The sequence below is a fragment of the Teleopsis dalmanni genome, chromosome 2 (genome assembly GCF_002237135.1).
Source record: "Teleopsis dalmanni isolate 2A chromosome 2, ASM223713v2, whole genome shotgun sequence".
In the NCBI taxonomy this organism is placed as follows: domain Eukaryota; kingdom Metazoa; phylum Arthropoda; class Insecta; order Diptera; family Diopsidae; genus Teleopsis; species Teleopsis dalmanni.
This window is the reverse complement of record NC_051847.1, coordinates 225,617,360-225,633,797: the sequence shown is the minus strand read 5'-3', so window position 1 is coordinate 225,633,797 and position 16,438 is coordinate 225,617,360. Positions and strand designations below refer to the sequence as shown.

The following is a 16,438-nucleotide window of genomic DNA, read 5'->3' as shown; positions in this document are numbered from 1 at the left end:
AGCAATAACTGACTTCAGATCGGCAGACCTCTCCGAGAAGCTTGTAACCATTCTGAGATTCGATCTATCCTTTATGTATTTTTTGATCAGATAAATTTTGAGGTCCCTGAGGATGTCATTCGTCCTAATGTGCTATGATACATATTCATATATAAGAAGAGTTTTTTATCAACAATTTGAAGTAGTCAACTTGTTTGAGGGAGGCTAGAAATTTTTTCTGTTCTTGGATAAGAATTCTGATGATTGGTGATTGTTTAAATTAATTAGATAAATTAAATAAAACTGAATAATGAATATATCACCGATCTCCGGATTTGTGGTTAGGAATATATATGTTAAAAATGGATCGTACGACGAATATCAAAAATCTTCTACAGACCAGATGATAAAATTCCATTGATGAACCAACACGTAAATTATAAACGTTGAATATATCTTTTATCAGCGTTTAAATGAGGAAACTTTCTTCTGTAATATATTCACAAAAAGTCTTACAATCTATTTTAGAGATAATAAGCATAATGAATCCATTAACATAGCTTCGACAAATAACTTACCATTCCGGCCTGTCATGCAGAGAGAAGAAAAATAAGAATGGAAGTAGTATAGTTACTATTTTCAATTTCCCCATAACTTTTATTATTAGAAGCCGAAACCAAAAAAGCTCCTATCTAAAATCAGTCCTACCTAAAGTTAGATCCTCTAGAACATAATTACTGAACATTTAATTAAAGTCTTTATTTGGACTGCAATCACATCCTCATCCTACTATTTTGTTTTTTAATTTTATATAGAACAGATTGGGAAATATAGGTATATATTATATGTATATGTTAAAAACATTATTTTTTATTGTAAATACTAACTTTAAATGCTACATATGTATGTATGTGTGTATTTATATTAAGATTTATTATAACTATAAATTTTAATATAAATTTTTTTCTAAAATTACTTCTATTTCGTAGTTAAATTTTTTCATGCTTTTATGGACAATTCCACACGTTCGGGTTCAAGGAAATCTACTTGCACACATTTGGTTGTATTGCTGAAGCCGTAGAATGGATTATATATGGTGAAATTATGGAAGAATTCAGGAGATTGATCCAATTTAATGTAATTGCTGCAAGTAGGTGTCGTGAACCCACTTTTATATGTTATACAGTCATCGATTCCCTGCTTGATGATGCCAATTTTTTCGATTGTGCTGTAAATATGGGGGAATCTACAATCTACAGCCTGACGAATGCGATTGCGGGCTGTACATTGCGCTTCCGCTAATCTGATTTCTAAAGTTTTCCTATTAGTCATGAAGTAATTATGAGCAGTGGCCATCTATAAAAAAAAAAGTATTTCATTATTTATTGCAAGAAATGCAAAGAAATCGGGAAGAAATAGGGAAGATGTAGGTATTCAAAAGTTTGACTTACGGCTTCCGTCAGGCAGATGGTGTAATTTAAATGCGATTGTGCTTCTAATTTCTTGCAGTTCGCCAGCAAAGTCTTGAAGTTGCTATTGTAGTAGCTGATGAGTGTGTTCTGTGTCGAAACTGCATTGGAGATAATTGTGCCGATGTAACTACTAGCAGATGAGACACAGGAATTCAAATTAGTTTTGACGGTGTTTAGATTTGGAAGTTGCCAAAGAAATTTCTGAACGCAGTGCTTGGTAAAGTCGCTTATTACTTGTAGCGGTCTCACGTAATTATCGAATTCGCGGTATTTAAGTTCCAACAAGAGTGCATCCAATCCAATTGACCAAATGAGCTCTTCATAGCCAGATTTAAAAGCATCAATTTTATCTTTATCGGTTGCAATATGATTGGCTAAAACGCGATTATTGATGTTTATAAGATCATCTGTTCTGCTTGTGATGTTTAATAACTCATCAAATTCGAATGAATGTCGCACTGCTATATCCTGTGCCTGTACGAATTTATCCTGTGATAATATATTTTACAAAATAATAAGCAGATTTCCTATTAACTTACGCTTGCTGCAATCAAAATTGCTTGCAGTATAAAAAAAGTACTTCCCAATCTGAACATTTTCTTCGCTGATACTAATACTATTTGTCTCCAGTTCTGTTCTTATATACACCCCGAATATTTCTGTGCTTTTATCATTTGTGTAAATATTTTTTAACCAAATGAAAAAGTCCCCTTTGCCTTCTGTTTCTGCATTGATAATGTTTTGTTGTTAATTTGCAAATTTGCTTAATTTTAATTAAGTTCTATACTTAAGCCCCCCGATCTACCTGCAGCACAGCACAACTGATTTATGGCAACGACCGAATCGAGGTTCTTGAGCGAAAAGTTTTGCAAATTATTAGAGAGTTTCTGCGTGTCTCGTATATTCCTGGAAGTGCTGATAAGACTTTAATGAACTTTTCTTAATTTTAATTTTACTCTTAAGTGCTTAAGTAAATTTATTGTATTTTTATTTGTTAACAATTTTTATCTTTTATTTTCGTAAGTCGCTTTTTTTGCTCACACGCTGCGATCTATAAAAATTTTTAGTGAGAACTGAACATAAAAGATAGTTCCGCCCGAGTTTAACAATCGGATTATATGTGGTATGGTATAATAAAGTGACCCGAAATAATTATGTTTCTCAGAGATAATCTAATATTTAATAATAGTATCATTAATTGCACAGCTTATGAGAAGATATATACAATTGAATGTGACTACTGTGTTAAGGTACGGGCTCAGAATGTAAATAGTAATATATCTATGTCACCTTTTTATGAAACGAAGAAATAGGTACATATTTCAATTGATCCTCCAACGTCGTTTGGATGGTTTAATTAGTCTTTACGGTATCAAGTTTACCATAAATCATTTTGGCACATGGCAATGAAATGATAGATTGCAACTAATACCAGTAAATTAGAGATATGATAGAGATAAAAAACAGCAAGGTTATCATTAATATGTCTATTGATAGAATTATAGATATTGAGAAGTGAAAAGTGAAAAGAGATAAATATAATATATAAGGTGTTAGGTAAATAGTTACGATACAGGGTTTGGCTACACTGGCTAGATTTTGTAAAGACTTTTGGACACACAAACACTAACTATGTTAATCACTATATTAACATAAACAAAGTTCTCTTAACAGACAAAAACAAATATAATGTGAACTTGCACTGGAACATAAAAATCTTGTTAAAGTAAACAAATCGTCATTTATTCATTCATTGTTAAAAAGTTTAAATTAATTGGAACTGTGTTTTTTATTGTCTTATCGAATTATTATCAGAAGAACAGAATACGTAACTTTAATAACCGCAACCTTAACAGCAGTAGATAATTGTGATATCAGGAGTTCATTGGAACTGTCAGTTCACACTAAAAGAGTTTATAGCATATATAAATGTATATAAATAACAAGTTTTCAAATGAAAAATAAAATCGCGAAAGACCTTTTAGTGGAATTTAGAATGAGTGATATCTGGATATATCATACTTTGTCACTTGTTATTTTATTATCAAATTAATTGTACAATATTGGGTACTATAATTATTTGCGATTTTAAGCACCACAACCACACCATTTATTTAAGTTGGCGATGTTAATACATTCAGTCATGAAGCCATATGTCTTCTTTTGAAATATATATTAAGAAGGTTTATTTGTTCTATCAACTGACCACCTAGGTACATATACCTTTTGCTATATGAATGAAAAGTACTTTGGAAAATAAAGTGAAGTCATTTAATAGGGGACAGAATTCAAATATATTTCCCCTCTATTAGGGAAAGCCTATAAGGGTTAAGAAAGCATTGTTTTTTGAATTCCGGAAATTGTCGGAAATCTCCTTCCGAAGTAAATTTTTGGCTTTTGCCTGGGCATACTTATATACGAAATACATCACATGCAAGTGGCATGTGATTTGAGGCGCAACTCAAATCATGAAAAATGAAACACTTTGATTGTGGAAGCATTGGTCCACAAAAGGCTCGGAAAGAAGAATACAATGACAAAGTTTAAAATTTAATTTTTGCTTAAATTAAATAGGTTATTAGACAGATTTCTATGTTAACGTTGTTGAAATTTATACTGACGTCTCCAAACTAAACGACAAACTTGGCAGTATCATCAGTACCAGTGAGCTTCTTCAACGAAGGTGCCCAACTCATAATACGATATCGAAGCTGACAGATTACAGCTGATTCGGAAAATATGCAATAAGACTTGGCTTACCCTCTAACGACATTTGTCAGGGTTGTGGCTCTGCGGATGATAAGGAAACTGTACTTCATTCGAGTACAGTCAGGAGTCGGGCTCTTTCCAAAGGGACGCCGTTCATCCACTATACATTTGAGACTTCTACTTTTAAAGTGATCCCTAGGGTCTCGCATACAGACTCTGTCTTATCCATGATATCTTAACTAGCCCAAATGCTCAAAAGAGCTTTTGTGCACAAGGCTGGCACTCCTACTTGATCTAACCTAATTTAACCTAAGACTATGGAAAAAAATTTTAATAAACTAGTAACCAAACACCTGTATTGGAATTACTTATTTATGGCAATAAATTGATATTAAAATATTAAAAATTTAAATAAATAAAAAAAGAGTGGTTCTAGTCGTCGAAAATATTGACTATATAATTGCATAGCTGAAGGCTTTACTCTAATTAACTCTTTATATCAAGTTCATTTTCTTCCAAGTACAGTATAATTAAATTTCAAAACATTTAATTGAATATAGAAAACAAAATCAAAACAATTTGCTTTAATTAACTAGATTTATAATTTATTTTTTTTTTTTTGTAATTTCCTTCCACTCTGCGGCTTCGAAGCAGAGTTGCCATAATTGACGGCCTTAAATGGAAGCAAATATTGTGCAGCGATTGTGACGTTCGACTAATAACAAATCCCACACATTTTTACTTTAATTTAAAATTAAATTTAATTGAATTTATATAATAGAAAATAAAAACAATATTTAACTGTATGAGCCATAAATGACAACGTCGTAGGACGTAGTTGACTCTGCGCTGGTAGAAAGTAGATCCCAACAATGAGCCAAAATCATATGATAATTTAGCTCTGATTGGGAAAGGGAAGTGCAATAAAAACATAATGAATATAAATATTTAAATACATTATCATATTTTTAATAACATATTTTTTTTAATAGTATTAAATGTATGTATGGTATATAGTATATATAAAATTTACAATATTTTTTGAACGTACTGCGCGTCTTTTTATTTCGCATCCTGTTTACCCACTCGGTTTATATCAGATATCAAACGATGCCACTGTAATTTGATTCAAAAGAAATTGTACATTATTATACACTTATGTATATATATATATTAGTATAGTATATATTCAACTAACATGCTTACATGTAATAGCTTCTTACCCACCGGCTTACTTAAATTTACGTATACTCTTCTATAGTATACTCTTCTCTAGTTTTTCATCCTCTGCTTACTCGAATAGGCTTGAGCTCAAGATTCTTCAGATCTAATGTATGAAATCTATTATGACATCATTCCTGAGAGTTGATTGCAGACTGACACTATATCTTTTAATGCTTTCCATATAGTTGAAAAAGTAGATATTGCAGACATAACTGATGCTACAAAAAAATATATCAATACTATATATAGAATATGATTATTTTGGAGACAGTTGGCCTTCTTCTGCTCTTCTTCTTCTATCACGCTATTAGATAGATCCTTTACCAAATCAAACATTTACTGGTCGAAATGCTTTGGTTTTAGCTATAGGTACCCAACTATGAGACAAACAGGAGATTGAAGTTTTTGAATTGTAGTCACATCGAAAAATATTGAGAATTTAATAGACTGCTTAGATTACATTTCCGTGCTTAAGTTATTAAATAAAAAATTAAAATAATAAAGGTAATTACTAATAAATATCCAATTAACTACGACAATGTAGTGAAATGATAAACTGCCTTGGAACAACTGGTTTTGAAAGAGAAAGTCCACTGATGAGGAAGACCATTTACTCAATGAACTAAACAATTGTAACTTTCGCTTAAAGACTAAAAGAAAAACGATGAGTATATCGCGCTGAATTGTACTATAAAGAATAATATGCATGTATCAAATATTCTTTTTCGACGAAATATTTAACAATGTTTCCGGGTGTATCTGTTCGTTCGGACGGAAAAGTCTTCTTTTCAAGTGTTTAAGTCACTACCAGGCTTAGGCTTCCGATGCTTTTCCTCTTTGCTAAAGAAAAAAGGATGTGCTTATGAGACTCTAATACAAAACCACATTTATTAAGAGCTTAGGACAGAAAAAAGAAATAACATAGCTGTCTTAAAAAAAGTTAATACATGGTATATAATATCGATATATACCATTTGGTCAGCCAATTAATAGAAAATAATAAAAAATGACAACCTCAGGGACCTCAAGATTGATCCCATCAACAAATACATAAAGGACAGAGCCCTGAAATTATTTGCGAAAACTGACAGACTTACCAACACCGCGTTATCAAATCTCAAAATGGTGACAGGCTCCTAGGGAAGGTATGCAGATTTGAGGTCAATTATTGCTTAGTCTGATGAAGTGAGAAACAATAAACTAGTCAAGGTGTATAGAGGGGTTTTGAAAATACCTCGAGTTATAAAAGAGTAAAAGTGCTTAAGTCCACTGGCTCAAAACAGCTTCAACATAATAATAAAAAAAAATTGTTGTTGTTGCAATTTACTACTGTTGGATAAAAACCTCTCTATTGAGAACAATAGTTTTTGTTAAGAATTTAGTTTAATTTATTAGTTTATTAATATTACCATATAAAATCATGGAAATGTAACTTATTCATTGGGAAAACAATTCTAGAGATTCATTAGGAATAAAAGGTATTATGAAGTATATTTAGCAATTAATGAATTATTTTTTAATAATTACATAAATTTAAGTACATAATAATTTGTTTTTATTTTCATGTTATATGCATGGTATATAAATATATGCTAATGCTTAGTAAGGAGGAGGGTCAGTGCAGCTCACTTTCCACTTTCTGCAGACCCCAAATTAATTATTATAATCCATTTTATTAAGAAAAACCTTGATTAACAACCAATTACATATTAAAAATACTTTACTTCTTCTTCACTATAAATAGTAATTTTAAAGACTGTTTCTTGAAGAAACAGTAGTTTCTCGCTATGTTCGTATATTTAGTCCATCACTGTTCATATAAACAAGAAAGAAACATTCTAAGTATGTTTTTCTTTAATAAATAAGAACGCTCTATTCTGTATTCTGCATATCTCGATGATGTTGAAGCCTATGTGGACTACCACAATTCGGTCGATTTTCACAAAAAATTTAAATATATTTTATCTGTGTTTACACAGAGGTAGACTGTAAAGACTGATAACAACTGAGTGATAAGTCATTAGACACACCCCACCCCCAGTCTACCCGGTACCCTCAGCTGATAATCTAGTAGACACACGAAGTTTTCGGTTCTCAAACTTTAGGCGTCTCCAACAAAATTTGTTAAAATATAAAATTAAAAAGCAATTTAGTTGCTAAAATTAAAATTTATTGTTTAAAACTCATTTTTATTAAATAATTAAACAATTTCTATTTTTAAATATTTACCAAAACTAAAAGTTAATAAACAAAAAAGTGCTTAGAGATGAGGAAACTTGTTTTTTTTTGCTTAAAGCGGTTTTATGTTTTGTGGAACAAAAAAAATTAGTAATGACGACGTTAGTTTATATTTGTATATATATATATATATATTTAAATTTGTATAACTAAATTTTTTATAAGAAAAATTTATTTTTTTCACATTTTTTATACGGCAATCAGGAAAAGATTTTTATTATAATTATTTTTTACATAAAAAAAATTATTTTTGTAATTTTTGGGATTTATTATTTTCTTTCATATATTTTCATATTTAAATTAATTGTATTTATTTTTGTTTATAACCATTTATTTATTTGTTTCGTTTTGTTTTCTTTAAATTACACTACTTAAGCCGGTAAACTTAGTCTATAGTCTGCAAGGTTTACAATCTTTTATCACTTTTTGTGGTTAGTAAAAAAACGAACGCGATACTCAGTGAAGTAAAAAATACCAATTTTCTACTGGAAAAAAAAATCAAAATAATAAAGTGGAACTCTTTGCGTCCCTTCGTCCTCAATAAACCTTTTTCACTTGATGCTCTTCCATCATTTCACTTGTCTGAAACGGCTTGCTTCAGCATAATCTCGCACATCGGAGAAATTTCTTTCTGGCTTAATGCGCACATCATTCGGATCCAGGACAAATTCGCCGTTCCAGGTTGTGGGCAATACTGTTGGATCGGTGTTGTACTGGAAGTATTCGGAATCATCGGAGCGATTGCGTTCCTGTTTCAAACGTGTTTCGCCACTCTTCACGAAGGTACCATCCCAAGTGGTTGGCAAGACGGTGGGCTCCGTGTTGAAACCGTAGAAATTTGAGGTGTCCGTCACATTTTGATTATAGCGACGCACTTTTGAGACGTTATTTGTAGTGCCCGGCGCATAAAGAAATTTACCGTCCCAACCCTCGCATTTGATTGGAATATACTCGTCCTTTTTCTTAAGTGGCATTCTGGATTTTTCAAAATTTTTTCAATTCAATCTTTAATATTTCTGACCGCTCAGCTTGGAATTCGAAACTCGACTGAAGTATTTCGATTTCGCTGCTATTCTGAAATATTTTTCTAAAATTTGTTTCAAAAGTTGCTGAACAGCTTTTTTGTTCGCAATATTTTTTATTATTTAAAAATTATATTGTTTTTTGCTATCGGTTTGCTTCCATTTTAAAAACTTACAACAGCAAATCTCCACTCCCACTCCTACGCTCGTTGCAAGCTTCTAAGCTAGCCTCGCGGCTTAAGCACGTCTTAACAAATTCTCAAAGTGACTGATCAAAGTCACTTCGCCTTATAAGTCCGGAAACTATTCCGATTCTAGCACGTCTAACTGTCGGAAAATCTTGCTAATAGCGAAAAATTTGCTTCACGCCAAACGTGGCGTCGGTTGCGCTGCGGTGATTCACAAATTAATTGAGACGCTCGTTTCTGAAATTTCGACAACAACAACAACTACAACAACAACAGCAACAAAATAGAAAAATTTTGTAAAATATTATTTTTAGATTTGGTGTCGTCATCAAAACAAACAGATCTGTTAATAAGTTTTTGATTGAAAAGAATGTGAGCATTGAGCAAACTGACAGCAGATCCAAATCATTGTGTGGAGGAACTGCTTCGGTTGGAATGAGATTTATTATGAGCACAAATCTTATCTTGAAATATACATATTTACTCTAATAATTATCAAATACAGTAACCAAGTCTGTAGTCTTACATTTGCTTCAGGTGTGGGCTTACAGGTTAAAAATCAAAAAAATATATAAAAATACATTTTTGTACTAAATTTTCACTTAGACTTTTCAAACCTCTTCAGCATTTTTAATATGAATTTTGTATGGATTTTGTATGAAAAATAGCATACAAACATAGCTTTAAATAGATATATGCATACAATTCAAAGATTGGTGCTGGTTTATTTGAAAAATTAAAATAAAATAATAATGTAATTGATTAATTGTGTTATATGTGTTTTAATAAACCACATCGGTTCATTTTGGGGCTTTGTCTACATACCCAACATGAACATATTTTTATATGGATTTTGTGTTAATTATGTGTAAATAATGGTAAGACTAGAATGGCTTTCTCTGAGTACACAAAAGCAGAAACAAAGATCATACGATCAAATCAAAAAGTAACTTAAGAGAGGTTAGAAGAAGGAAAAAACCACGAGGAAAATAAATACATGGTGTAGAAGATGTGCAGAAAATCGATAGTTAAAATGCATAATGACTTATGGTGAATATGCCTCAGTTTCTAGAAAAAGTAAAAACCTCAAAAAGTAAAGTAATGTGAGGCTATATTGTGACAAACTTAAGTTAATTAATAACTATTACGTCGAGAAGGAACGCATATATGTCCATGTCTAGTGGAATGCATATAGAGACTCACTTGAGCGGAGTTTCGGCAAACTAATTCGAAGGCCAATGTCGAATAGAGTTTGGAGGAACTAAAAGCTTATGGAAGCTAGGCACTTTCTAGCGAAAGCGGCGGACGATAACATAGCAATAAATATTTCTGTCATCCTTCTGTAACTTACTTATTCTTAAATAGAAGAAAATTATGTAGAAAGATTTTTAGTTATGTTATAAAGAACGAAAGTCCAGAATTTTAGAATTTTTTTTCAAAGAACTTAATATAATCTTATTTCCACTTTGTTAAAAAAAAAATATAGTAAAAGCTATATACAGATATAGTTTGCCGTCATGACGAAATAAAGTCTATATAAATGCATGTATAACATTTACTAAATGAATTGTAAAAAAATAGTAAAAATAGTAAAAAAATAGTAGCACCTGAGTTCAAATCTGTTGTACTTTCCTCTGATTAAAATTGAATTACTCCATCCTTCCATCCTTCCATTACATATGAAACCGAACAGAATAGGAGCACTGCGATCATTGTATATCTTATGTGAACTCACTCTAAACGAATAGAAGACATTCATTCTTCAAATGATGGCTACAATCTCTCTTTTTGAAAAGTTTCTAATATAAGTAATAGATATCAGTAATTCATTTTCTGGTTCAATTTCAATCCGAAAAGACAAAAATAATATTATTAGAAGCTCTATGTAATTTCTGGAAAAAAGACGATATTTCGTTATTGTGAATCCATCCATCTTGTTGAGATGGTAACGCAGGTTAAGATGGCCTCTTCCCACATTTTAGTTTAGTAAACTAAACAGTGGCGAGTTTTCCGCTAGCGTTTTTGCAGTGCATTATCTGTAGATTATATTGTCAACGGAGAGTTAGGGTTGAATAGAAGTAATAATACTGAATTTAAGTTTTTTAGATGTGTTGAGAATTAATTTTAATAGCATTTTTAAGAAACACTGCTCCAATCAAATATAATCACTTCTTTTTGGTTTTAGAATACATAAAATAGAATTATTGAAAATTACAAAACAAAACTATTAAATCAACACACTTATTTCGCAATAACACTTCCATAATGAAAGGCATTTCAAAATATTTATTTAATTAATGTAAACATACATTTTAAAAATATTTCCGGTTGAAGTGACATTTTAAGAACGTCGAAGAGTCTCATCTTTTATTTATATTTTCATGCAAACTTAACCCTTCGCATGAGAAGCAAAAAGAAAGATAAACAAAATACTTAAAAAGGTGACGTCTTTGTTTAAAGTTAAGTGTAATAACAAAATTAAAATACACAATTTTTATAAAGTTTACATCAAAATAGCATCATTCCGGAGACAAACATTACGATTTGCTTGTATAGATCAGCGCATATGTATAAGAAACTTTGTTTCCAGTCACTTGTTAAATAAGTTACTTTTTTCTACATTATTTCACTTATTCATTATAACCATAACATATAATATTTATTCATTTCAAATTATTTCTAATAACTAAATTATTTTCATATATTTTTTGTGTAGAGTACAAGCTTCACAGGCAGATGGCACTTTACCATCTGTCAGCTGTTTTTATTTTTCTCTCTGGCAGACTTTGCGAACAAATCATGAGAGCATTCCTTTGACATTTGTAGTTGTTGGAATTGTTTTGAGTGACTGACAAAAAGTCAAAACAATAGATCGTGTTTTTGTGTCGCTTGTAAGTCAACGGATTGTTATTAGCTTTTATAATCATAATAAAACCATATTTAAGTTGCCTGAGAAAGCCTTTTATTATGAGAAATACACAAATCATTAAAATATACACGTTTGGCAGTGGGAAATAATTTGCGGGGGAAGTGAAAGCAACGACGTTGTGACGAAAGATTCGAGAAAGCAAAACAGTTTTGTTGACGGTTGTGGATTACTGCGGCCACGCCTGCACATTGCACAATGGCTGGAGAGGAACCAGAATGGCGCAAAGTTCTTATAGCACGCCTGCAGGAGAGGGACCGCAGACAGAAACTAAACTTTCAAGACATCATAGGTCAAAGTAAGTGTGGCGCAGCACCGTTGACAGCAGCTTCAAGGTCGTTGCTGCGCGTATACAAAACATTGGAGCTGTTGCGGTGTTTTACTCTATTTTTAATATACCGAAATAATTGTAATTAATAAATGCATTCTTTAGATAACAAGCTGCTGGACAATGTAACACAATTAAAAGCGGATAATTTAAAGTTATCTGTTGAGAATGAGCAACTGCGTACGGCGCTCTCAACAGGTGGCGGCAAAGATACCACAGGTGCACAGCTCGCCATTAGTGCACTGGAAAAGAAGCTGCTGGCGCAACAGGAAGAATTAACCGAGCTGCACAAAAGGAAAGGGGAAAACTCGCAATTAATTGTCGATTTAAATGTTAAAGTTGACAAACAAAACAAAATCATTTCCGAAAAGGAACAGACGTGAGTGTTTAACTTGCCTGCTTAAAACAATTATATTTTTTCTTATTTTTTCAAATCCTTATTAGTTTGACAGAGCAACAATCTGCGAATAACTCATTACGTGCGGAGGTGCAAATGTTGAAAACAAATCTAGAGGAACTGAAGAAACTGAATATGACGATGTTGGATGAACACACTGCGTTGCAGTTGGCTTTCAGTGCTTTGGAAGAAAAACTACGTGGAGTGCAAGTGAGTAACAAGTCGCCAAAGTACGAAATCAAACGTGGCAGCAAAATATGTCTACAAATACTCAAGCAATTAATTTTCAATATTTTTTCTTCAAGAAAAAGATATCAATTAATCAAGAAATCAAGATACCACATTATTCTTTTCGAAATCAAGTCTTGAAAATTTTTCGAAAGAGAACTTATTAATATCACTAATACTGCAAACTCTACTTTAAATTTAATTATTTATGAATGTTTACAATTTGCTACCCAGCAAGCAATTTAAATTGCTTCATAAAAAATATTTTAATTCAAATTCACTAAAATTAAAATGATAAATTCTAAATTTTAATTTAAAATCTCAACTTTTTCCTTTTGATCATTCCATTACTAACGAAAGGTGCTTCAAGATCTTGCTAGCTTGCTTCTAGCAACTGCACATTTTAGGTACGTTATTTTTATTTATGCATTTCGTAATTCGTTTCTATTACTTGTAAATTTTATAGAAAATATTTTAAAAAACAATAAAATAATTATAAAAGACGCTCTTCCACATCTCAAACCTCCGTTCCTTTTGTGTTGAGGCCATATTTATATATCTTAATGTTTGTTTGGCTACTTTGCATACTAATTTTAAGCTGCACAATCTAGGCAATTCGTTTCTAATTAAAAAAAATTATCAATGACGTCAATAAATTACTTAGAATATGACTGACTGTTGATATGACTGAGTCTGCTGCTTTGTGATAACGTGTTTATAGTCATTTAATTATGTATACGTTTTTTTCAAATTTTTTGATATTTATTGCATTTATTTATTTATGCTAATCTTGAATGAAATGTTGTTCTTATATGATATTTTTATAAACTCATTAGGTATTTCTTTATGTTCATACTTTCTCAAAACTTTGAAAAATTATTTGTTCACAGTTTTTAATATTTTTTCTTTCAAATTGTCAGGAAAAAATGGAGTTTTTTTTCATATTTTGATTTTTGATACATAGGATTAAGTAGTTTTTAACGGATTTATTATAAAACCCATTAAAACGTTGTTTCTTTATTAGTCTAAGAAACCTTGTTGGGTCAAAGCTTGGTTTCGTAGTTTTGAACTTTTATCTACAAGTTATTTTAAACTGCTTACGCTTATCACTGTAGTCCTTATACAATTTTTTTAACGTGTTGCTATTATTTTTATGTTTGTTAAGACTGCAGTTTTAATATAAACAATATTAACTTCTATTTATAATCTTATTATATACCAATTAATCATGCATGACTGAATTTCATCACATCCGGCAGAAGTTTATGCCAAACTGAAGTTTTTTTGCTGGTTGGCTTAGAAAATATATAGAGTTCTGCAGTAATAACCAATAAAGCTTTTCCTAACCCCTCAAGTTCCTTAAATATGTTCAAAGAATGTAAAATAAAGTTAAACAGCGCAGCGCGCCCATATAAAATGTAACAAACTATAACATATCTTATATAAATATCAGACTACTATAGTGTTAGAGAAAGTAGCTGATAATTTGTCTAACAAAGGCTCTGATGGGGCACTTATTGATATAAAATCTATTCTCGTAGTAAGCTCTATACAATTTCTTGGAAGATGGACCGAAAAAGAAAATTTAAAGGTAACGTTAGGCTTTGTAAAATAATCTTACTATAAATTGGTAAAATTTCTCATGCAATTAAAGAGAAACGTATTCAGTGTTCTGCGTCATCTTAGGTCACTACACAGCTACACAGGTGGACAATACATGGCTACAATAATCTCAAAAATGTGGACAACATAGAGCACTTTGTCTGGTTTTCCTCAGTATTTGAAACAAATAGATTCGAATTATTGAATTATAATATTTTAAGCCTCAATGATATTCATTAAGAAAAGTAAGAAATGCACAGCTCATCTGTTTGAAGTACAAATTTATCTTTTAGATTCGGTTAGAATAGTAAACTTACTAAGTGCCTTTTGTCCTACCCTGTATTCAAGAAAAAAATCATGACGTCATACAAAAGTTATATGAAAATATATTTTCACTCATTTTCATTAAATATGTCTTACAGTATTTGTATCGGCACAACTCTAATTGTGCTTTCAGTTTACATAAGTACATATATATGCGGGATTGATGGAAACAATAACAAAATGTGATAGTTAAAGTCTTAAGCATTTAATATTTATGCTATTAATTGTAATGCTGTTCTTGTAAACAACAACAAGAAACGGATAGGTTGGAGGTTTTAACCTATCTGGATTCAGTTGGCCACCTCAGCAGAGTGAACCTATAGATCAGTGTTTCTCAAACTTGTGTGTTTCTTTGCACATTAACACAATTAATTGATGTCATATAATGAAAAGCTGTAGTTGGGTCATACATTTGAGACAAATGTATATATGCGTGACTAGAAACTGTTTGGCAATATACAGACACTATATGGATCAGAATAGTTTTAATGTAAGAGAGAGACTTCTTTCATCTTCAGGATATCAAGTGAAAGCTTATGAAGAACTTTGTCGTAAATAAATTATGATTTTAGAAAAAATACTGCCTCGGTGTGAAGAAGAGGAAGACTTTTCTGATACTCTATATCACGGAGATATATGTTATTTCTGTATTTGTTTATATGTTCATGGTACAAGGAAATGCATCGACGTATGCAACGCAGATGAAGGGCTCTAATAACTGCAACGTTGCTGAGATATATATTTGTGAAGCACTAGAAGAATAAGTAGGTTCTTTCTTAAAATTATCTTTTTTGGAACAGTAGTATCAAGTAGAAATTACTAATTAACAAGCTGTTGCCTACGGTTTCGGCTTCGGCTCAACGTGTTGTTCACTTGATGACTTTATGCAGCGGTGACTAAACTGTCCACTTCCACAAACATGATGCGGCTCGCCTCGGTATTATTAGTTCATTTGGATGCTAGTGCCTGAGGATGCTAGATAATTATTTACCGTGCTATGTAGAGACGGTGAGACAACTTGCATTGATTACGACATGACAGCGTACAAATTGAATGTGCTTTGTGTATTCACTTCTTAGCACTATCGAAACCATCCCTCTAACCATAAATTAGGAATATTTATTATTTGTTTACACATAATAGAAATTCATTTATTATCCATACAATTTGGGTGTGGATCCAAATGTTTCATATATAAAAATTTTGATTTTGTTGTATTTAATGTTTTATTAATCTGAATCTGAGTCTGAAGTGTCCAATTTTGTTCTTAATTAATTATTTTAGACATAAGTATTGACAGTTGAAGTTCATCAATTTTATTTTGTAAAAAAATCATATTTGCCGATTTGCTGGGCGCTTGCTCTGTCAGCATAACAATGTATATTCCGCCTGATAAGATTACTCACGACTTTTTATTGTTATAGCAATAAAAAAATATATAAACAAAAAAATAATAAAATGAATTGATAAAGCTTTTCGTATATGTCAGGGGGATTTCTGTAATTTACAACTTTTAATAATAAACTGATATGCAAATATTCCAGATATAAATCGTAATCAATCTTCTGAGTCGTAATGTGAATATTTTTACAACTACTTCCAAATTGCTTGCTAACATTTTTATATGGAATTTCATTTATTTTATTTTTTTATATCAGTAATGTTAATGATATTGTTTTGCCATGTAAATTCAATAATAATATTGGAATGATAATATGTGATGCTAATGATAATGATGATGATGATGATGATTATGATAAACAAATTTATTCGATATTAGAATGCAATTAATTGTGTTGAT

General features: G+C 31.1%; 4 protein-coding genes across 5 annotated transcripts in view; 1 reads left to right on the top strand and 3 right to left on the bottom strand.

Annotated features, from left to right (window-relative positions):
- Nucleotides 1–16,438, bottom strand: part of LOC119679929 (autophagy-related protein 16) — a gene marked incomplete in the record, with an annotated part of 196,052 nt that overhangs the window by 178,513 nt on the left and 1,101 nt on the right.
- Nucleotides 908–2,100, bottom strand: LOC119679931. 2 transcript variants are annotated; one of them, XM_038092526.1, is made up of 3 exons: nt 1,991–2,100; nt 1,431–1,925; nt 908–1,335 (listed from the first exon to the last, which is right to left on the bottom strand). In XM_038092526.1, exons 1-3 carry the CDS (start codon nt 2,045–2,047, stop codon nt 979–981), a joined length of 909 nt encoding a protein of 302 aa, XP_037948454.1. In that variant the 5' UTR covers nt 2,048–2,100; the 3' UTR covers nt 908–978. The 2 variants fall into 2 exon arrangements, with proteins under 2 accessions (XP_037948454.1, XP_037948453.1); XM_038092525.1 differs by having other exon boundaries at nt 1,431–1,940; nt 1,991–2,092.
- On the bottom strand, nt 7,925–8,751 carry LOC119679938. The gene has a single exon (XM_038092533.1). The coding sequence runs from the start codon at nt 8,594–8,596 to the stop codon at nt 8,192–8,194; it is 405 nt and encodes a 134-aa protein (XP_037948461.1). The 5' UTR covers nt 8,597–8,751; the 3' UTR covers nt 7,925–8,191.
- On the top strand, nt 11,633–12,901 carry LOC119679934 (autophagy-related protein 16-1-like). Its single transcript, XM_038092529.1, has 3 exons — nt 11,633–12,056; nt 12,192–12,465; nt 12,531–12,901. Exons 1-3 carry the CDS (start codon nt 11,957–11,959, stop codon nt 12,850–12,852), a joined length of 696 nt encoding a protein of 231 aa, XP_037948457.1. The 5' UTR covers nt 11,633–11,956; the 3' UTR covers nt 12,853–12,901.

Coding starts and splice junctions, on each gene's coding strand:
- LOC119679931 (XM_038092525.1), bottom strand. CDS start 2,047: ATGTTCAGATTGGGAAGTACTTTTTTTATACTGCAAGCAATTTTGATT. Junction 1,941..1,990: donor CAATTTTGATTGCAGCAAGC/GTAAGTTAATAG, acceptor ATATTATCACAG/GATAAATTCGTACAGGCACA. Junction 1,336..1,430: donor CCATCTGCCTGACGGAAGCC/GTAAGTCAAACT, acceptor TTTTTTTTATAG/ATGGCCACTGCTCATAATTA.
- LOC119679934 (XM_038092529.1), top strand. CDS start 11,957: ATGGCTGGAGAGGAACCAGAATGGCGCAAAGTTCTTATAGCACGCCTG. Junction 12,057..12,191: donor TCAAGACATCATAGGTCAAA/GTAAGTGTGGCG, acceptor TGCATTCTTTAG/ATAACAAGCTGCTGGACAAT. Junction 12,466..12,530: donor ATTTCCGAAAAGGAACAGAC/GTGAGTGTTTAA, acceptor AATCCTTATTAG/TTTGACAGAGCAACAATCTG.
- LOC119679938 (XM_038092533.1), bottom strand. CDS start 8,596: ATGCCACTTAAGAAAAAGGACGAGTATATTCCAATCAAATGCGAGGGT.